At 41.9% G+C, this 22771-nt stretch overlaps 1 protein-coding gene across 50 annotated transcripts in view; it reads right to left on the minus strand.

The window, feature by feature from the left end:
- HERC1 (HECT and RLD domain containing E3 ubiquitin protein ligase family member 1) overlaps positions 1 to 22771 on the minus strand; it is a 110206-nt gene that overhangs the window by 24599 nt on the left and 62836 nt on the right. For 9 of the 50 annotated variants that reach the window (XM_083586040.1, XM_083586038.1, XM_083586039.1 and 6 more), the window contains 17 exons: positions 20288 to 20486; positions 19616 to 19776; positions 19063 to 19179; positions 18330 to 18561; positions 16429 to 16553; positions 15615 to 15814; positions 12979 to 13247; positions 11491 to 11543; positions 11191 to 11391; positions 10212 to 10386; positions 8707 to 8977; positions 7287 to 7500; positions 5755 to 5960; positions 5310 to 5437; positions 3360 to 3487; positions 1464 to 1664; positions 580 to 710 (listed from right to left, as the gene is read on the minus strand). In XM_083586040.1, coding sequence (XP_083442166.1) covers positions 580 to 710; positions 1464 to 1664; positions 3360 to 3487; positions 5310 to 5437; positions 5755 to 5960; positions 7287 to 7500; positions 8707 to 8977; positions 10212 to 10386; positions 11191 to 11391; positions 11491 to 11543; positions 12979 to 13247; positions 15615 to 15814; positions 16429 to 16553; positions 18330 to 18561; positions 19063 to 19179; positions 19616 to 19776; positions 20288 to 20486 — 3011 coding nt within the window. Of the gene's footprint in view, positions 1 to 579; positions 711 to 1463; positions 1665 to 3359; positions 3488 to 5309; positions 5438 to 5754; positions 6015 to 7286; positions 7501 to 8706; positions 8978 to 10211; positions 10387 to 11190; positions 11392 to 11478; positions 11544 to 12978; positions 13248 to 15593; positions 15815 to 16428; positions 16554 to 18329; positions 18562 to 19062; positions 19180 to 19615; positions 19777 to 20287; positions 20487 to 22771 lie in introns of all 50 variants that reach the window. The other 41 variants (XM_083586041.1, XM_083586029.1, XM_083586032.1 and 38 more) reach the window with 14 other exon arrangements.

The raw sequence follows: 22771 nt of genomic DNA on the forward strand, positions 1-22771 counted from the left end.
CCATTTGAAAAAAATAACTCCCCCTGTTTAAATAGATAGATGGAGAAGCTAACTTCTAAGAAGCAAGAGCAACTGGAAATGCTTCTCTAGGTCCAGGGTGAAGGTATATGACAGACTCCAGATTGGTGAATTTGCCGCCTCCCCTGTGAAAACACTGCAAGGGCCCACAAATACAGAAAAGGCATCTTTGCTCCTAAGATGATTCCCTATTCTTTCCCTGCTCTCTGGCCGCCAGCAGTTGTACTTAGGGGTACTTATACTTTGCTTCACAAAGATCATTTAAAAAGTCATCAAAAATTAAATGACAAATAATGCAAAGGACCACTACTTTAACTGGTGACCTTAATGACAGAGGAAGACATGACTTTATATCTGTGTCACTAAGTAATAAAGTAATTTTAATAACCTAACAGCAATTAGAATGCAATGCAGTTTCAGAGTGAGCAATGATTTCCCTTAAGAGTAGAGGCTGGCCTTTTGAAAGAGTTGTCTCAGACTTGTGCACATAAACTTAAAGTTTATTTCAATTCTCAAGAATTTTTCTGGGGGAAGCAGGGTGATGATAATGCCTGGCTTTACCTTGTGTGCATCCACTAAAACAATTCCTCCTTTCTCGAGTGGCTCTTTCGTGCCTATCAGCAACTTTCCATCCATATAGCCTATTGCAAAAGGTTTGTCTTCACTAAACCATGCAAGGCAAGTAACAGACACTAAGGAAACAAATAGGAAAATATGGATAAGCAAGTTATAATTTGCAGAATTTTAATTAAACTTCTTTGTACTGGAGAAAACAAGAGCAAAGCTGAATAAAGCGTAGGGGGAAGTGAGTGAGTGTGCATGTGCAGGAAAGGAAGCTCTTCTAAAAATACCTATCACTTCCAATTGTGCTACACAATTTACTTGAAGACTACTAAGTGCCTAGAAATTTTCAAAATCAAGGACTAAGACTTACTAAGCACATCAGTTTTTTTTCACAGATATGGAAACAAATGTCCACATTTTTCTTTAATAGGTAGTCATAAATGTTCAGAGCTGAGCATATTGCACACCATAGGGCATTAAAGAACATAAATCCATCAGGCGTGGCCTTCATGAATGCCATGAGTGAGAAACAGAGATCAAGTTCAGGCTGGCTCCTTGCAAGTCATGATTTTCAGAACAGCAACTGGCCTTGAGGACATGTGCTCTATCCCTTTCGCCTATCATAAGCAACATATCCTTCCCAGCATTAACCTTGAAAAGGGCATCAATGCAAACCAGAGTTAACCACAAATCAGATTATTCCAAAACACTAGCTGGCATAACTATGGCTGGCGTCTGCATTTAAGATTATGGTTTTAACTGAAGGTTAACTGAAGCTTGTGATTAACTCTCAAGACAAGACTTCCAAAGCATTCTAAGCTTCAAAAAGCAACATTTTAAAAAAATAACCACTTTATAACATATCAGCAGCAGCTACTTACCATCCTTTCTGTAGCAGTGTTCCAATTCAACTCTGTGCATGGCAGAAACATCTAAAACTTCAATAAGTCCAAGAGATCCATCCATACGACCTACAAGGAGTGATTCTGGAGCTTCTCCTGTCCATGTTGCAGCTGGTCCTTCTTCTGGCCATGCTAGAGCAGACACCCAATGTGGCTGAACATCCAAGAGTCCTTTTCCTCCTAAGAAAGTAACATGTGCCTAATTTTTCTCTATATTTTAATACCCACTGATTTCCATAATCCCAAAAGATGAAAACACATCCAAGAGCAGCACTGTCAGTTCTGTAGCATTCTCCCCAGCTAGGCACTGCCAAAGCACTCTGGCAATTTTAACCTGTGATTGTACAAGCTATCAGATAGCCCATTCAAAGGCTCTTTTACACAGCAGGAGGACAGACTTTAGTTTGCTGCTGGTTGAGGATGCTTGTGGCTGGGAATCCCAAAAGCTTCCCCCTGCAGGTGTCTTGAAGGTTTGCCCCCACCCCAGATGAGCCCAACAGAAGTTCTAGCATGTTTCAACCCAAATGTGAACCCATCTTCAGTTATTTATCCTCTTTCTCTCAACTGCTGTTCCAAGCAAAGGTTAATTTTATTTAAAATCCTTTACTATGCATAGCAAACCACACATTATCAAACAGACACCGTATACAAATTGTGCAAAATACGAGCTCAACATAACAAGGTTTGTCCCAGTCAGATCTTTAACTCCAGAGAAAATCAATTTGCATAAATAATACAATACAACACTACCACATCACCGATCAATTAAGAACCACTAAATCTCTTTATAATGGCCCAGTCTTTCTACAAGGACAGCACTCAAAAATTCAGCCACTATTAAAGTAATTTGATCATTCCTGTCTGAGAGCAGGTCCTGAACCATGGGTAGCATAGAATTGAGCCTGTTGAGTTGTAAGGCCTCTAATAATTGTCTTCAGGCATAAATGCCAAAATCACAAGAAAAGAAAATATGCTCCAAAGTATCAGGTTCCTGTTTACTACATGTGCAGAGACGGTCTGATTCTGGGAGAACTAAATATCTTCCTCTTACTATCATCGAGGGAAACATATTAAATCTGGCTAACATAAACAGCCTGCACAATTCATGAGTCTTCAGATTTGTCATGTATCCCTTTTGAAAATCTCTACACAAAGGGAGATTTAAATAGAGAGGAGAGCAAGTGTTGTGCTTTGCAACCTCAAGAGTGGAGAGAACACTTTTTTCTGTAAAATTCTTCCTGATAAAAGGTTAATTTTAAAAACCACTTTCGCTGAAGAAGAAGCTGCTGCCAATCCCAGCTTTTTTTTATAAGACTTCAAAATCTGAGATATCTAAACATTCAAAAGTGCAAAGTGTAAAGTGGCCCATGGATGCAGGGGAAGTTTAAAATTATTTGGATTTTTAAATGAACGATACCTATTAATCATGCGCTAGATACCTAAATTAATCAGAAAGCAAGTGGTGCTACACACCTGGTATTATTGGCCCACAAAGTACACAGAATTATTACTTTGCTTTTAAAGACAAACTACTCTTGCCACTATGTGATCAAGCAGGACCAGCCCTACCATTAGACAGAAGGGGGTGGTTGCCTCACTCAGGCAGCTCACTTTGGATGTCACTACTACTTTTATATTTATGATTGTATTTCTATTCCCAAAGAAGAGGTGCTTATGGGATTTCAGCCCTCGGGCACCACAACAACTTGTTCAGCTTTGGGTAATATGCACCTTTGTTTTATTCCATTTGCTGTTCCACTCTGGCAGAAAAATGTATCAGGGCAGTTCTATAATCAAGTTACATTCTACCCATCACAATGAGGATGGCTCCTTTTGATGACAGGTATGCAACATTCAATTTTGTGTGGCTCATACCATTAACTTGCCATATGTTCACCATCTTCTCCAGGGCTCCAGCCAGGTACTTGCCACTGACACTCCAACAGGCAAGTGATAAGCTAGGATCGCTAGGTGACCCCAAGTTCTCCTCTTCGTCCCCTTCCCTGCAATATAATGTTAGCTTTCAGTTAGAGGAACGTAGAAGGTAAGGCATATTTGAAACAAGTCAGTTTCTCAAACAGATCACTCTATGTAAGCCATACAATTAAGTGGCTCTCAATCATTGGTCCAGCTTTGATCATACCTTAACAGCAAAATCATTTTGGAAAGGGTATAAATGAAGCTCCACTCCAGACACTATTATTCTTGCAAAACTTAAACCCATGTATTGTAACAGCTATGGCAGGGATAATAAACTTATGGTTTAGGGACAATAAACTTGTACATATTTTGTCAGGCTGCAGCTCCCATCATACCTGATCACTGGTTATGTTGCTTGGGACTATTTTTCTAGAAAAAGAGGTGCTGGAACTCACCATGAACGCCTTCCTTGTTCTCTTAGAATGGCAATGGAGCCCACCTGGAAGTTGCCAGAACCCACCTGAGAGGTGCCAGAACTGAGTTCCAGTGAGCTCCAGCTGAAAAAAGCCCTGGTTGGGACTGGTGGGAATGCCCTATCACTTGCCTATGGGCTATTTTATGGCATGGTAGGGTATTCAATAAATCCTAAGGCAAGTACGGTCATCACTTCCCAAACTGAGATGTAAATACCGTTCTAAGCTTGCATCCTGTTATTAAGGCTCCAGGAGCTTCAGTCTGCGATAAAGCCAAGCCAGTTTCCCTGTTTTACAATCACTCTTGCATAGGGACCCTCATGCACTGTCGCTGTGACTATTACACTGTTTCCTGTAGCTAGCAGCAGCTTTCCCAAGAAGCACAGCTTCACTGAGGCTCCTTTGCAACACTTGGACATGATGCAAGATATGAGTACTTTTCTAAGCTGTTACACATTGATCGCCATACATCCTGCAGCACCCACATCCAATTATTAACATAGCTAAAAAGAATAAAAATGGGGTGTCAATGCTTTAATCAGTACGAACTTTTTGACAGTAAGAACTGTTCAACAGTGGAACAGACTCCCATGAGAAGTAGTGGACTCTCCCTCTTTGGAGGTTTTTAAGCAGAGGTTGGATGGCCAGCTCTTATGTATGATTCCTGCATTGCAGGGGGTTGGACTAGATGACCATCAGTGTCCCTTCCAACACTACAATTCTATGGTTCTATGCGCGACTTAACACCTTAGTCTCTAGGCAGTGTACAGTATGGCTTAAAAATACAATAAAAATAAAATCAGTTAAGACTAGCCATAAAATAAAAAATAAAATAAAATAAAATAAATAAAATAAAAAAAATAAAAATATCTTCAGTAGGCACTGTTAAGTTCCACAGGGAGGAGTGCTATCTGAACTCAGCTGGGAGGGAGCTTTACTGAGCTGGGCCCACAATATTGGTTACAATGTCCCTTGTGGATATGAGCTGTGCATCCAAGCTATGAGTGATCAGGCAGAGATATGAGCAGTCCTTAAGGTATCCTGGACCAAGGACTTTGTAAATACATTTCTGTAAGTGCAGGGGAGAAGCTGGTTGCAAGGAATATCCTATGCCTTTGGGAATCAGCAGGCAGACTTGAATGCATCTGAACAAGGCTGTTTGTCATGGTTACAATGTATATAAGCATTACGGGAAATCAAAGCAAAATGGCTGACATTAAAAGAACACACACAACTCATGTTTAGCAAGCAATAGTATTAATATAGATTAATAAAATGGGATAGAGGAAATGAAGTTGCATTAAGCATGTAGAAAATAGAATTTACAAAACATGCATTTGAATAGGCCCTTGATAACTCTCCTAGCTAATATTTTACCTACAAAGCTGGCACATTAAGCTGACTGAATCTAAAATCTCAAAGGATCACTTACAATTTGTTGAACACACATGTTTGTTGCAATGAGTACTGCTTCTTCGTAACATTCCACACCCGAATTGTTCCATCATTGCCACTTGTTGCTAATAGCCCTTTTTTGTTGCACCACACACACGTCATTACCTACAGCAAACGACAATAATAATTGCGAAGTTACAAGGCAAGCATTTAAACATTTGTACTTCAAAATACAAGTAACATGCAATTCTCTAATGCAGCCTTTGTCAGCCTCCAGATGTTTCAGACTACAACTCCCATCAGCCCCCAGCCAGCAATGGCCATATGATGCTGGGGCCGATGGGAGCTCCGCTGTACCAATCTACAGCTGTGCCATGAGAACAAGTCCCATGCTTACTGCACAAGACAGTAGTTTAACAAGCACTTCTTGGAGAAATGCCATTTAAAAAACAGTGATGTAGATATTCTGAAAGGATTATTACCCTGTTCTGGTGAGCCTCCAGCTTGATGAAGGAGCATTTGCGCAGATCCCCACCCATATCTGCAAGGGTCTGTGGGCTGGTTTGATTATCTCGATCTTGAGCTGCAAGAGTTCGGACAAGCTGCTGAGCAGCCCACTGCCTATGTTGCGAGGACAACCTTGAAGAAAGGCAGCAAGCTGCTAGTGCATTAGCCAGCTCCAGAGGGCCTACAGTAGAAGGATCATAGGAAGGATGGGCATACAAATGGGCAATTATACCTGCTTAGACAAAACAATGAGATGATGTCTGGATGAGTGACAAGAACAGATAAGGTTGAACATTATTACCCACAAAACAAGAATGGAAGGAGGACCCAGCCCACACATCTGAAATCTCCAAGGAGCTGAAAAAAACTCAAGTTTTCATGTATCCCCACTCCTTCACTCAGCACAAAACTGGTATGTCTTCTCCACCTGTTTCCCCAAGAACGTTGCTAGAGCGCATTCAACACCATACACACTCCCCTTTCTCGCAGTATGTTAGAGCACTGTGTGCTCAACATCGTGTTGCATTGCAATGGCAATTTTGCACTGGAAGAGACCCGCTTAACCAGGCCCAAGGCCTTTCTAGTCCAATATCCCCTTTCCCACAATGACCATTCTTATGGGTAGCCTACAAGCAGGCTATGAGGACAATAAACTTTCTCCTTCCAGCGTTGTCCCCCCACAAGGTATACAGAGGCATGGAAGTAATACACAAGCATCGTGACTAGCAACCATTGATAGCCTTCTCCTCCCTGAATTTGTCTAAACCACTTTTAAAGCCATCCAAGCTGCATCACTACAGCTTGAGGATGCAAATTCCACAGTTTAACTGTGCACTTTTTGAAGAAGGAATTCCTTCTGCCTGTCCTGGATTCTAACAGTATGAGAATCTAAATTTTCCTAAACTGAAAATCCCCCAACATAACCTTCCCTCATAGGAAAGTTGTTCCAATCCCCAACCATTTTGGTTGCCACTCCATGGCTGTATAATATCCCTTTTGAGATGCAATGACCAGATTTGCAGGACCCAAATACAGCCAGTGCAGGTACAACACTGCCAATTGCTTAAGGTGCCTCTGCCATTTTTTGGAGACCCCCACCACTGCAGCACAACAGCTCATTCCACTTAATAGGGTCCTCCGCCCTTTATGGGAATTTTCCAAGAGGCAGGGTTCTATGGTGAGGAGTTTGGGAAGACAGGTTTTAGTTATGCATGCTTAACTCTGGGTCCAACTAACTGATTTTTACAGTTTTAGAAAAGAAATCCATAGCCATATTACCACTCATTTCAATAGGTCAAGAATGTTTCATTTCATGTGGCTGTAGCTTACTTTTCCTTCCAAAAAGGAAAGGCAAAGCAGCCAACAACAACAGAGGAAAGCAAATGCCATAATACAAAAACAAAAAAATATTCTCAACCTTTGTCTACCCATGAAATGGTGAGAAACACTAGTGAGCTCTCATTTCTGGTGCCTGTACTTAAAATGATGCCCTGTTAAGAATAAATACCTTTCTTTTCAACTTCTGTTTTATCATAATTTGGCCTCAGTTTGGCCCCCTTGTCTGCCAACAAGGCTACTAACGCTTGAGTCACAATAAAGTTGGGTGATGTTACAAGCTTATTCTCTTCTGCTATTCCTCGCAGAAAGCTTGGCAGGAATTTTCGTTGCACTGGATCATCCACTGTAGTCAAATTGACACCAGTTGCTGCGGAAATCAAGTTCTAAAAAACAAGAAATGAACAAAACACTCTAACAGCCAATATAAGTATTTTCAATTATACACATCATTTCAACTGTACAGATTTTTTCAAATAAATGCAGATGCCTAAAAGGTAGATATAATTCTAGTTATTAAGCTGTGTCTATTAAGGAGATGATATTGCTACATATTAGGCCAAAGGCCATTAACAGTATCTGTTAATTTAGGGACAAAGTGTGTGTGGGGGGAGTATTTACATGTCAGCATTCACATGCAACAAGTCAGACCTGGTTTACCTGCAATGAGTAGTGTGTTGATACATGTTGCCTGATCACATTGCTGGTGGTTGTTCATCGGTAGTTAGGGAGAAACCAACCATAGCCCTTGCTTTAGATACAGTGGGAAAACAAGGCTTCCAGGTGTGTTTATCCCACTCACAGAAGCAGGAGTAATGTGGAAGCAATCAGCCAGCATGCACCACTACAAGGCCTGTTCCAGATAAACCACGATTAGCCAGTAAGTCTTACTGTTATGTGTGAATACAGCAATGGATTGCTCTTCCATGTTTATCTTTGGAGGAGAACTAGACTGGATGAACTTTCAAAGTTAAGAGAAGTGACCTCAAATGTTTGGGGGGGGGGACTAAGCCCTGTGCCACATGCTCTCCAGCCATATACTTCACTGTCACAGAAAGCAAGATTGTTCATTACCTTATTGGTTCCAGAGTTTAAAGGTATTATGGACTTTGTGAGTCAAATAATGTTCAATTTAAAAGTAGTCACTCTGCAATGCATAAGCACACCATGCTCCTTTTATACCAGATGCCCATTTTCAAAATTCTCATTTTGTCTGGTGTTATGAGGTTATTGTTAAGTATGTTAGTTATCACTACTAATGTGACATAATGGGTAGTCCATGTACCTTGCCAAGTAGAGCACACTGCATGAAAACTAACCCAACTTGCTCAAAGTTTTATAACAACAGCACTCAATGCCAAAGTCAGAGGAGTGGGAGAAACTGGGTATGGTAATATACCAAAAGAGGATTGCTCACTTCTACGCGTTGCACCGAATCTCCTAAACCCCATTTCCCTTGGAAATACGCAATATTTCAGAGATTTTCTTTTTAAAAAAGCAATTTTTATATGCCATTTCTTGGGATAACTTCAGAAAGAATAGATTTAGCACCAGAAAATAAAAACCCAGAGCAGAAGGATGGCTGATCCTACCTGGGTACACAGTTGAACCAGCAGTTTTGCAGCACTTGGGGTATTTGAAGCTAAACAACCAACAGCTGTGCTCAGATAGGCCAAGCAGGAAATGGGCTTGCTCATTTTGCTATGCACTCCTCGAGATCTCTCGGAGGAACCGGATACAGTACAGGGACTTGTGGAGAGGCCTGCTCTCCCTGCTGCAGCCAGGCACATCAGTCGGACCAAGGTTCGGATATCGGTTAAGCCCAAGGACTCAAGCCCAGCTGCAAGACTGCAACTAGACCCACTGTTGAGGGAAAAAAGGTAAGTTTTTTCTGCCTACTGACACCCCACACAAACACAGCATTCACATTTCAAGGCATCTATTATACATTGCAGTGGTCATAAAAAACCAAAGGACTGCAGCTCAATGGTAGAGAATCAACCTCCAGGTTGGGCTAGAAATGTTCCCTGACTCAAACCCTGGAGAACTGCTGCTAGTCAGGGTACACAATATTGAGCGAGTTGGTCTGACACAGTACAAAGCAGCCCTTATGTCTCTAAACCGAAACAAAAAAAATTTTTTTCCTTCCAGTAGCACCTTAAAGACCAACTAAGTTAGTTCTTGGTATGAGTTTTCGTGTGCATGCACACTTCTTCAGATACACTTCTTCAGATACTGTGTATCTGAAGAAGTGTGCATGCACACGAAAGCTCATACCAAGAACTAACTTAGTTGGTCTTTAAGGTGCTACTGGAAGGAAAAATTTTTTTTTTGTTTTGACTATGGCAGACCAACACGGCTACCTATCTGTAACTGTCTCTAAACCGAGTTTAGGATAAAGAGTACAAGTTATTGTTCTTCTGTCAAGGAGAATATTAAGTCAGTCCTCAGAAAGTCAGTGTCAGAGCAGCATACCATCATTATGTCTGCAATCAGGACCAGGGAAAAGGAAGGAAAGGACACTGGCAATCTACATCTGTTTGCTGTGGATGCAGGAGAACATGAGCCCTAGAAGTGGGAGGTGCCTCCTAGTAGCCCTGCCCCCTGGTCAAATTTTCCTTTGTTTCAATAGACTGTGAATGGAGAGTGTCCCCAAATTTGGACCACTGGATAGAGCAATATGAGGGGTAGCCAATGTGGCACTTTCAAGATGTTTTGAACAACTCTCCTCAGCCCCAGTCAGCTTGGCAAATTGTCAGGGATAATAGGAGTTATAGTTCACAACATTTGGGTGGTACCATGCTAGGTATCCCTGAGACACGGAGAGATTGCCAGTGTTCAGAATTTTTTCTTGTTGGTAAAGAAAAGGAATTATCTAGAGGGGAAAAACTTGCTTTGAAATTAACACGTGGCTACTTTGGAAAGCTTGCACCAAGATGGGAATTAGCCCTACTCTCCTTGTGTTACCTAGCAGATTTTTTACCATATTCAAAAGTTGCTTAGTTTCTATTTTGCTTTGGATTTTGTCTCAGATAACACCACAAGCTAACAATCACAGGGTCATTGTTCAAATCAGGTCCTCTAGAGCTTGACAAACCTGACAGAAAGGAGTGAGAGGGCTCTCATGACCATTGTTCTTGCCAAGAGGACTTGAGCTGCCGCCGTCACCCTTCTTAAAGCCATAACACGGTCGTGTGGATTTACCAGAGCAGCAGCTTGTTCTCCCAGAGTAATTCTGCCAGAAGAACTTTTTTCTATGGAGCCATGGCAACCTTGAATTCAAGGAGTGACAAGAAAAGGAAGCATTGCAGCATGTGCAAATTTATATCCAAATAATTTTTGCAAGTCACCTTGAACATTTTAAATAAAAAGTTAACTCCTCAATGTTTAAATGTTTTTTAAAAGTGACGGCAGTTGCAAGTGTGAGACCTAATTCAGAAGGTTAACCTGCACTTTCCCCAAGGACTCGAGTGGCAGAAACTGCACAAGATAAACACAATGGGTCATCTCTCATGCTGAAGTTAATGCTGGGCAGTTCAAAACCCTCTCTCTCCCGTTTCCATCTACCTCACCTCAACTGATGGGAGAACTGCACTGATATCTGTATATCATTCATCATCCCACTGACTACAGTTGGAAACAAAACGGTGGACTAAGTGGTCCTTTGGTTCAAGCCAGCATTGTTTTTGCACGGAAGAGGTAGCTGAGTAACTCCACTCACTGAGTCAACAACATACCTATGATTTCTTCAGAGGATGTCCCTTACATCATCTTATGTACCAAAAAAACCCCCTTCTGCTTTTACTCATCTCTACTCTCATGCTTTCCTTTCCCAATACCACATTCCTTGCAGCTCCTTAAAGGGGGGAGGGCGATGGGAATAAGTGGTTTTGACGTTTTCCTAGCTTTTGATGACACAGGAGGAAGCTATGAAAAAACATCTATTCCAAAGTAATAGTACCACCATCTAAAAATAGATGAAGCCAATAAATTCGGCTGCAATTTCACAGTGAGTATGTTCAGGGTAACGACCAAGAAAACAGTGCAAGGCAATTATTTATCTATGTAAAGTTTACCTATTTGCATCAGTGTTTCCTCCATACTATTGGTGGCTGTGACCATGGCAACTGAGGCTCCCAGTGGATCACTATCCGGGAACTGAACAGGCTCAGGTACAATACGGCGATCATTCAACCCAAGGGGTCCAGCCAACAGTTCAAATTCCTCTTCACCCGTCAGCTTTTCATCCTCGTCAACATCCAACATGTCCCAGTCTTCTAGCATGAGATAAGTAAATTGCAGTTAGGTATACTATTTTAAAGCAAAACCTGAACTATGCACTGGTGTCATCTGAAAAGACCTACATAAAGAAGTACCTTCATAGACACTGTCTTGCTTGCCTATCAGGTCAGGTGCCTGTCCTTTATATCTGCACCAAAAAGAAAAAACAACAATCTGCTGTTAAATCGAACACCCCATCTTTTTGTTTTTTTTAAGTATTGTAGTCTTTTCTTGATTTTCTTGTTGTTGTTTTTTTGTAAAAGGCTTTGAGTGTTTTCTCTTTCAAAAAAATCAAGTGATTAATAACTTTTCTGAACTAAATGAATAAATAATATTAAGAAAGGGGTGCGGAACATGTGGCCTTCCAGGTGTTGTTGGCTAGCTGGGGCTGATGGGAGCTGGTCAACATCTGGAAGGTCAGAGGCTCCCAACCCCAGGTTTGTGAAAATTGAATTATAGATAACTTGTCTGGGAAGAAACAATCATTTTGATGAAATATAGATTCCTCTTCAATTTTTCAACAGTCTTATCAAAGATGCACCACAATATCTTTCGAGATGCACCCCAGAATTTTCCAGTTCCAAGTTCCAAGCAATAGCTGGGCCAAAGAACTGAGAGTCTGTATGTGATTTTGTGTCAGGCATTGAAACCCAAACTCTGTATAAAGCATCAGAATGAAACGCTTATTTTGAAAACATTATCTTAACAGTCTAATATTTGATTTCATAAGTTATTTTAAAATGTGACAATTTTATTCTTCTCCCTCATGCAAAGAAGTTACACAGGACTTCATTAGCAGCTCACATTTGAAAGTCTGGAACAAACAGGACTGCCAATAAGTCTTGATGCTTGTGTATTTCTAACCTTCCTCCATATGGAGGCACCCTTATATCAAGTCAAACCACTGGCCCCACCTAGCTGAATAGTCTCTACTTCTGGACAGAAAATTCATGGCCTTCCAGATGTTTTGGACTCCAGTTCTGATCATTCCAGATCATCAGCCATGTTGACTGGGGCCAAAGGGATTTGGAGTCCAAAAATATTTCTCCATCTCTGCTCTAGCAAGGGTTAGATGCTATCTCCTCCAGATGTTGCTGGATTACAACTTCCATCATTCTCCATTGTGCTGACTGGGGCTGATGGGAGTTTGAGTCCAACGACAATCCTAACCTAATTGGCAGCAGCTATCCAAGGTCTTAGACAATTTGTAAACAATATTGGATGGTCTACTCTGACTGGCAGCGGCTTTTGAAGGTCTCACACTAGGGTTGCTGGGGATTGGACCCAGCACCTTTGCCATTCAGAGGATATGCTCTGCTTCTGAGCTGTACCCTTCTAATGATGTCAGGAGGACCCTGTGACAGGGGTTAGGATGAGACTTGACTTGCCCAAGGCTACCCAATGGAGCTTTCTGGCCATGCAAGGATTTTAAACCAAGCTTTCAGTATCCAACCCAACACTCTAGTTACTGTACCATATTGGCTCATGAAGTTCAGCTCTTTTATGATAAGTGCTTCCTTTTTCCTTTCCTTTCTTTCTTTTTTTCCAGCAAAGGGCATCACAGGCTACACAGTCTTTGGTACCTTTCCGAGGAAGATGTCTTAGACTTGCTCTTCAAGGTCAAGTATTTTTCTCGGCAGCTGCCACACAAGAGGTAATAGGGATTCCCACTTCCACATTCGCCACCAAACCATCCATCCACATAGGAGCCATTGCTGCGGTAGCCCTGCCGGTTTGCACTGCGCCCACAGCCAGGGTGGTTTCTTTTCATGTGTTGATTGAAGCTGACCACGCTGGATTCACACAACTCACATACTACCACTTCTTCTCTGTCTTCAGATTCGCAAACATGCTGCACAGTGTAATCATGCAGTTATAATCATGTACACACAGAAAAATCTAGTATTTCTATTGTATTTTAATGGACTGTCATAACCACAGCTGACTCAGCAGTTCTCAGTTGCAGCTTATTATGGAGGCAATAAAAAAAACCTGGAAATACAGTGGATTGTCATAGGTCAACCTTTGCATAGGTGCCCTTCAGATGTTTTGGATTACAACTCCAATAAGTCCCAACCAGGATGGCCAATAGTCGGGGATGATGGAAGTTGTGGACCAAAAAAAACTAGAGGGCACTAGGCTGGCAAAGGCAGCTGTAGATGAACAACTTCAAATATATTAAAGTTAGCAGTTCATACTTTATTGGCAACCTAATGGCATGAACCTTTCTTTGACAGGGCCAAAGAAAAATTCATGCCAAAAGTTCAAAGTCTAAAAATCAAGAGTCTAATTTTCTGCCTATAAACCCCAAGTTTCTTGAGGTTTAAAAAATGGCCTACAGATGCTTAATTCACATGCTCTGCATACTTTGCAAAGCTGTGCAAATAGGTTTTACAAATTAGTTTGCTTTCAGTTTATTTTATGAGGAACTCTTAAGGAAAAGGTGCGGGGAGAAAACAGGAAGGATTGCTGGTTTTATTGAACAAACAAATTCACCCTAATATTAGCAGGAAAAATACTTTTTTTCTCTAGCTCTTGCAATTGAAAGGAAAAGCCTAAAGTAAGAACTGCTCTATACATTTAGGCAAAATGAGGATGTAGATGGTGGTAGAATTCTGGACTGTACCACTACAACTGCAGGGTCATATTTCTGGGGGAAGGGTGGTCCATAAAAAGCTTCCTTCACTTAGTAAATTAACTCACAAGGAAGAAAAGTTTAGCATCTTTCTTCCTGATGAACTAATTTACTATAAGCATAGAGCATTCAAATACCTGAGGCCACCTCCCTGAAATTTGAGGCAGTCTAGTTTGCCACCTCATTCTGTGTAATGTGCACATTGGCTCAAAAGCCTCATCATTCTACAGACACTACTGCACTATTTACTTTTCCTTGAAAGTGATCAGAGAGCACCAGAACAGAGAAAGTCAGACCCACTAGTCCATCTGTCTCAGTATTGTCTACACTGACTGACAGTGGCTCTTTAGGGATTCAGGCAGGAGGTCTCTTCCCACCCTACCTGGATATGTCAAGGATTGAACCCGGGACCTTCTGCATGCAAAGCAAGTGCTCTACCACTGAGCTACAGCCTAATAAATTTGGGTGCATTTGTTAGATCCTAATTCAAAGTAAGGCCAATTATGTCTTCACTACTCAACCATAGCACTGGAAATCTTTAAGAGTCTAAAGCCTATAGTTTTCAGCACCTTCAGCAAGATGTTAAGCCAAAGACACCTGCTTACTTGAAGAGGCAGCAAAACATATATGAACACTGCTGTGAAAACATCAAAGCGCACAATGATCATCTCAATCTGAGAAGCGCTTTAAGCAGCAACTGTTGCATTGAAACTATACAGGATATTGTAACTAGAAGCATTTTAGCATATTCCCAAAGCATTAAACAAGGTAGAATCTTCAATGAATTTCTCTCACACTGGAGAGCTCTTGCATAACCGTCATTCTGTTCAAAATAAAAGTTCTACAACAGCCTTCCCCAGTGCTGGCCTCCAGTTGTTAAGGGTAACCACGCTGGATGAATTCAGTGGGAGCTGTAGTCCAAACCATCTGGAGCATACCAGGTTGGATATCATTATTTTTTTAAAAAAAGAAAAGTACTGTTCCAATGTAGCCAATTCCAGCTGATGTTTGGGGCTGCTCTTTGAGGCTGATTCTTGGCCGTGTTTGGATGATTTCAAGCCCCCGTTTGTCCCAGCCATGACTTCACCCGCCCCACAGCTGACATCAAACGTGACATCAGGTGTGGGGTAGGTGTGCATAGCCAAAATGGCCTGCCTGGGGGCAGGGGTGCTACTTGGGCCTACAGGCCAGAGTTTTCCCACCCCTGATGTAGGGGAATATTAGCCACTCATCATCTCTGATGAATGAAATCATGAAGCTGTCTAAAAAAATTTTTTTACAGCTTGCCTGTTTTTCCTTTAAAATGTCAAGTGACTTAATTTGCAGAAAAGACAGTTGGCAAATAGGAAAGCAGTCAAAGTAAAGAGAAACTGTTTCACATGAAATGTACCAATGAGAACTACATGACAATATTCACTTGTGCTGTTAAGAGCCTGGAACCATCCAAATAAGGGTTAGCAGCAATAATGTTAATAAAACAATTGCTTAGGTAATGCATAATGTTATTTCATTTCCTAGAAAGCAAGTAATAAGCAAAGCAGCCCCAGCTGCAATCACACACACCCAGGTAGGCCAATCCAATACCTCCGGGATCCACATTCCTAGAATGTCATTATCACTGGCAAGATCCTGCCCAAACATGGCTTCCATGGCTTCATCATCCAAGTCAATTTCTAACTCCTCATCCAAGTTGAAGTCATACAATGCTCCAGGGTCTTGTGGCAAGGAGATCCCTTCTCTCCGGCTCTGATTCCTGTGTGCCTGTACAGAGCGGTACAATCCCGCTTAAATCAGAGAGAGAGAAAACAAGCACACAGTTTGTTTTGCGGGTTAGTAGTAGCAGTACATGCTAGCTATGGTCAAAGCTGCAACTTAGCAAAATGGGTGCTGTGATGAATAAGGACACTTAAACTGCAGGACCTCTTAGGAGAGATGTCATTCACTCTTCAAAGTGAGACACACTGTGCTACTCTCATTCACTGGCCAACACCAGCACCACCAGGCCCCAAAGAATAGATGTCATTCACTCAGATGGGGGAGCAGGGGCAAATATAAGGACTATACTTGGTCCCCTGACTCCAAAAGCAGGGCTTCCTTCCCTAGCCCCAACAGTTTGGGTTGATGGCACCTCAATTTACATTGTCACACAAAACTTATCAGCCACCAAAAATCTTCATCATTTCTACGTAAGTCCCACTCTGGGTTCTGTTTCTTAACCACACAATTCTGACAAGATTAGAAACTGGTATATTATACACACACATATGAAAATGTTAACATACACACTGACACATACAAGGCTAGCAGAACACATTTAAAGTTCTGTGCTACAGAGTACATGCCCTCTTCAGCAGGGATGAAAAGAAAAGGGTGTTGGAAAATATTTTCAAACACCTACCAGCACGGGCTAGCAGCGTCCGAGCAGCTAAGTCAAATTTGTGCCTCCGGGTCACTGCTGACCGACCCCTTGAGGTGGGTCCACTTCCAGATGCTGCATTTTCTACGTGTTCCATACTATCATGGCTGAAATGTACAAATAGTTTAGAAATGTTGAAATGTGTCGAGTATTCATTAACATTAATCCAGATTGGACATCGGACCAAGAAGGGGGTAATGTTTAAATCGCCTAAGCGCTTGTTGTAGATAGCCTAAGTCTCATAAAGCATAGAGGCCTTGATTTCTACTAAATTAGGTCCCAATCGCCAGTTATTTGCTCCATTGTAGGACTGCTCTAACTAGAACTGGAGAAATGTATAGCTCTGCTTTTATCTCTAACTTCTGAATGCATAACCCATAATACGCTCAGTCACTTTTGCTTTACCACAGATTAGGGTCTTTATTTAGATCAGGAATGAGAATGCATTAGTTCTACTGTGAAAATTGATCTCCATATGCTTTCTTTCTTGTAATAAACAACTTGGTGTGATTATGTTTGTGGAGAGTAAGTATAAGTTAGGCACATGTTAGAACAGCACTTGACTGATCTCTCTCTCAAGCGACAGGTTTCTGGGGTTCTTATGTAGGGAAGAGACATATAGGGATTCTGACATATAATGCCTTTTGTGTCTTGCCTCTTAAGACAGATTTTTCAGAAAATACTTGAGAACAGAAGAGCCCTGCTGAGCTAGTCAGCACTTATTTCTCACAGCAGTCAACAAGCCCGAGCTGGCAGCGGCTGACAAGGCTTGTAGTTCCAAACAGCTGGAGAAACCTGATTGGGCAACACTGCACTGAACCATTATGACTAGCATTGGTTAACAGACTTGGCCTCCATGGATTTGTCTAATCCCATCGAAGATAGACTGATTTTTAAAAACTAATGCATAATTTAATAATAACTATGTTGCATATTTTAATAGTAAACATGGATGGGAGCCAACAAAGTGAAGCTCAATCTAGATAAGACTGAGGCACTGTTGGTGGGTGGTTCCCTAGACCAGATGGCTGGGAAGTTGCCTGCTCTTGAAGGAGTGGGTCCTTTGCTGTCACTTGAGGCTCTGGCGGCCTCAGTGGTGCAGAGTGCCTTCTATCAGCTTTGGCTGGTGGCCTAGCTGCGCCCCTATCTGGACAGGGATAGCCTAACTTTTGTTGTCTATGCTCTGGTAACCTCTAGGTTAGATTACGGCAATGCGTTATATGTAGGGGTGCCTCTGAAGACAGTTCAGAAATGGCAGCTGGTGCAGAATTTGGCGGCTAGGCTGCTCACCGGGGCAACATGGTTTGAGCATATTACGCCAATCCTGGGCTGAGTGCACTGGCTGCCAAATAGTTTCTGGGCCCAATTCAAAGTGCTGGTTTTGACATATAAAGCCTTAAGCAGCTCAGGGTTGCAATACCTCAAGGACCACCTCTCTCCATATAAACCTACCTGGACCCTGAGATCATCCTCTGAAGCACTTCTTCCTGTACCTGCTCCATGAGAGGTCTGGAAGGTGGCAGCATGAGAAGGGGCTTTTCTGGCTCCCCATTTGTGGAATGCTCCTCCCAGGGAGATTTGGCTGGTGGCTTTATTATACATCTTTAGGCACCAGGTGAAAATGTTCCTCTTCAACCAGGCCTTTGGCGGATTGACATCTGATGCCCTTTTAAATGTGTTGTGGGAGGGACAATTATTGGTTTGCTTTTGTTCTATTTTTTATCATGTAATTTTATGTTGTTAATCACCCTGAGATCTATGGATAAAGGGTGGTATACAAAATGAATAAATGAAATAGTTTTGCGCTGGGGAGTACCATCGTGCGGAAAACTAATACTTACAGTCCCATTAAGGTTTGAGACCTGAAGAAACCAACATTTTACCTTTCGCTAAAACCTTCCTCCATTTCAGTGGCATCAGCTGAAGGGATGTCACCAGGAGACTGCAAGTAACACTGATCACTTGACTTCCCGCTGCCCCCAGAAACTACAGTGCCATGGAGGGAATCGGCTGTTTCTTCTGACTGAGGGTCTTCGTCTTCCTCATTCCCAGGATGCTCTATCATCCACATTGCTAAGACTGTAATGTTTTGAGCATCTGCTTCTCCTCTTGCACCTAAGAAAGAAAAATCTTATGAAATGACACCCAGTTATGAAAACAGGAATGCCCAGTTAGAAATGGATAAGAATTCAAAAAGTTCATGACAGAAACTCTCTCCAAAGTTTTGTTACATGCAGCTTGATAGCTGATGCAACAGCCAACATCCAGAGCATCTTGCCTTCACCTCTTTTAAAGGGCAGTCCCTCCTTCTTACAACTGCAGAGAAAAGCTTGAGTGTGCTTGGAAATCCGAAGAAACCGAGAATTTTTGGTGGGTGGTTGTTCAGGACCTTCTACTATTTGATCCTGGGCTCTTATTCCTTGAGCAACTTCAAGGGAGTGCTTGTCCCCATTACACTTTACAGACTAATATTTGACAACAAAGAGCAAACCCTTTAATGAAAAAGAAAGCTATGACACTTCAGAGCCTAACTGGCTTGTTACTTGTGCTCACTCTCACATGCGCTCTCTCTCTCTCTCTCTGACAAAGCATATTCCTTGACAGCAGAAGGATTACCTGTGGCTTCCATTGCTTTCGCAATCTGCCGTAGGGAGAAGCCCATTTCTAACAAGGGCACAGCAATAGCTGGTGGAGGAGGGGAAGTTGAAAGGCGGCTGCTTGGGTCCGACAAAGCTGTGGATTGTGGAAAAAGAGCGAATAGCAAATCAGCACCATCTCCTTCATAATTCATCCTGCAACTTAGTCAGTCAGGCTACAAAATTTCAAAATCATTTATTTTGGCTGCATTTCCCCAAACACATACATATTTGTATGCATTTTTTCCTAATATGCTTAGTCTTGTACATAATTGTACAAAGTTCAGTTACATCTTTTTGTTACTACAAAAGGGGGGGAGTAGTAATATCTTCCACATATCTGCCAATGAATGTTTTAGTATTAAGAGGTTAAACCATTAGTATTCCCTGGCATTGATGCCTTGACCAGCTGAGGGTACATACAGTGATAGTAAACACACAAATTTCAGTACGGATATGAAGAGAACAAAATTGAGTTGCAATATATATATATATTTTAAATAAACCTTACTAAGGCAATGGACAAAACCTACCTGTCCGATTAGCAGGTCTTGCAGACTGAGAATCAGGAGAGGTCAGTGATTGTCTCCTGCCTACTTCATCAGAAGGAGATGTTGGCAAAGAGGATATGGGAGGCGTTTGTGCACGTCTTGTTGGGAGTACAGTAGTAGTTGGGTAACTGGAGAACATTTGCCTTTTAAAAATATATAAATAAAAATGGTAAAGCAATGGATAGCAGTGCAAGGCATACCAACAAACAAGATAAATACCTGTATTTCTAATATTACATGGTGATAGCTGTAACCCACCAATGGGATGTGTATGGATGTCAGCAAAAGTAGGACCCGTTCCTCACCATCTCTCCTTCCTAAACAAGCCTCCTTCAAATTTAAAAGGAGACTTGAAAACAGCCTGAGGGTTCAATGGGCACAACCTCTTCTGTGAGTGCTGACAACCCAACTCAACACTATTACGTCTGGCACTATTAGTCAGCAAGTAAAAAAACACACAGTTTTATTGTTGAAAGTAGGAAGGGAACAGCCTTTTATAAAAAGATATATTGCTTCTTGCTAATCTAGTTAAACAATTTGCAAACATTTTCAGAAAATGAAATCAATCTTTCGGTGAAAACTTATCAAGATACAAAATGATTACAAATTTGGCTGGATTGTTTATGAGAAGCAAGATCAGAAGTCAATCCATACCTAAGAAGGCTAAGAGGCAAAACACCAGGGGACTCAGAGGCAGGCACAGTTTCAGTATCAGTCACCGGAGTGGTGGCAGTTGTTGTATCTTCTAGAGAGCTGCTCATGAAAGATGTTGTACTAGAGGCTGAAGGACTCGTCGTCACAGGTGTTTGGGCCTGCTGAGCTTGGTCGTTTTCTTCTGCTTGCTGGTCCACTTCTGCAGAACAATTTAATGTTTTTCCGTATCATTTAGCTTTTAAAAATTTCATTTATGACTTGCTCCCTATAAAGCACCTTGAAGCAATTTCACAATACATCAAACACATACTCAAAACAATGGCATTTACAAAAAGTTTAAAATATTGTGTACATTAAAAAAATCAAATCTAGTACAGACACTGATTGGAATAAAAATATAGCTATACAGATACGCTTATTTTTACAGGCAACTGCAGCACACCTGGGACTGAACACATGTGGGCCTCCTGAAGGCATCTTCTTATTAGCAAACAAGGGAAATAGGCCACTTTGCCTTCTCCTGCAGAACTCTCCTTACATTCTTATATGTGGTTCTAAAGTTTTGATTGTTGAATGAAGGGTTGGGTGGCTGATATTTATTTTGTTAGAACATGCCATATCACAAGGAACGATCGCTTCAGACCTAAACTTTATGGAGCACCCTTCTTCCTAATATATGGGCTGGTGCTGCCATTATTCATCATTCTGCATTAATTAAAGGCATGCTTATTTGCCCAAGCTTTCAGAGGGGGCCAGCTGAAAATGAATTGACTTGCTTTTGGTGGGGGGGGGTTGTACATTGATATTGTACACTTTTATTTTAAATTTTAAATGTTTTTATGTGAATTATATTGCTGTAACCTGCCCTAGGATCATGAGCTGATGAAGAGGGGTCTAGGAACCAAAATAATAAATAAACAGTAAATGATAATCAAGTATTCCAGCAGTAGCCAGAAAGGTATCCTTGGGACACTCCAAAGCAGAATTTGAAGCCAATTGCCACTGTGCCCTCTGCCAACTCCCCATATGCTCTAGCACAATGCAGGCAAATGCTCCTCAACTGGAGACATGAGTGCTGAAAGGACAACTGCAACCTTAGCTCAGAACACAGACCAGGGGGATTCTTTGGCCCAGCCTTTCATTCACTGATGGGTTCTGTGGAGACAGAAACAACTCCAGTCCATCACTGGAGAAGCCTGAAGACAGCAGACATGTGAGTGGCTTTCAGGGGAAAACAATGATTCAGGGCAGAACAAGATGGAAGAATACTGTGAGTACAGGAGATAATTGCTGGATGGAAGGTGAGTACATTTCCATATCCCCCCAACCATGCATCAAAACCAGACCAGCTTGGGGGGCGGGGAATTCGCAGAAGGCATTAAGTACCTTCCCTTCCGCCATTTCTAGAGGAGTACTGCCTATGACGACCGGCAGCAGCTCTCTCTCTGAGAGATCTGCATTGGCTCCCAGTACGTTTCCAAGCACAATTCAAAGTGTTGGTGTTGACCTTTAAAGCCCTAAATGGCCTTGGTCCTGTATACCTGAAGGAGCGTCTCCCCCTCCCCCCCATCATTCAGCCCGGACACTGAGATCCAGCGCCGAGGGCCTTCTGGCAGTTCCCTCATTGCGAGAAGTGAGGTTACAGGGAACCAGACAGAGGGCCTTCTCGGTAGTGGCGCCCACCCTGTGGAACACCCTCCCCTCAGATGTGACGGAAATAAGTAGCTATCCTATTTTTAAAAGACATCTGAAGGCAGCCCTGTTCAGGGAAGTTTTTAATATTTAACGCTGTATTGTTTTTAATACTTGATTGGGAGCCGCCCAGAGTGGCTGGGGAAACTCAGCCAGATGGGCGGGGTATAAATAATAAATTATTATATTATTATTATTTCAGGTAGGGGTCTTTCCCAGCCTCCCCCTGGAGATGCCAGGGGCTGAACCTGGGGCACTCTGCATGCAAAAGCAAATGGTTTTACCACTGAGCTACAACATTTCCCCAAGTGGTTGCAACCACTTTTACCCAGACATCTAGTTCCACCCACATACCTTATGTTGAAACTGCTACTCAAGACTGGTAGCAGTTCTCCCAAATTCTCAGGCAAACAGATGTCTTTCACAGGTCCACTACCCAAGATCCTTACAAGTGGTGATGCCATGGGCTGACCATGGGGTTTTCTGCATGTAAAACATATGCCCTTGCACAATAGGAACCACCCTCTACCATATAGAATTAAATTCAAATAACCAAAGACCTTTGTGATGTACAGGTAAAAGGGGGAAATGTCGTATGATTATTTGTGCAAGCACACTCAAATCATGCTATGGTAGTTCACACTATTGTTAAAACACTGATGCTCATCTAGAGGAGCAGAGATCAAGGGAAGAAACTAGGGAGGGTCACAGGAGCTGCTTTGTCTCCACAAATCTTTGTCATGTGATGTGATCCTACCACTCCTAAGCTGTGCAAAGAGTGAAGTCATTGTT

Source organism: Podarcis filfolensis (assembly GCF_964270895.1).
Source record: "Podarcis filfolensis genome assembly, chromosome: 14".
NCBI classification, from domain to species: Eukaryota; Metazoa; Chordata; class Lepidosauria; order Squamata; family Lacertidae; genus Podarcis; species Podarcis filfolensis.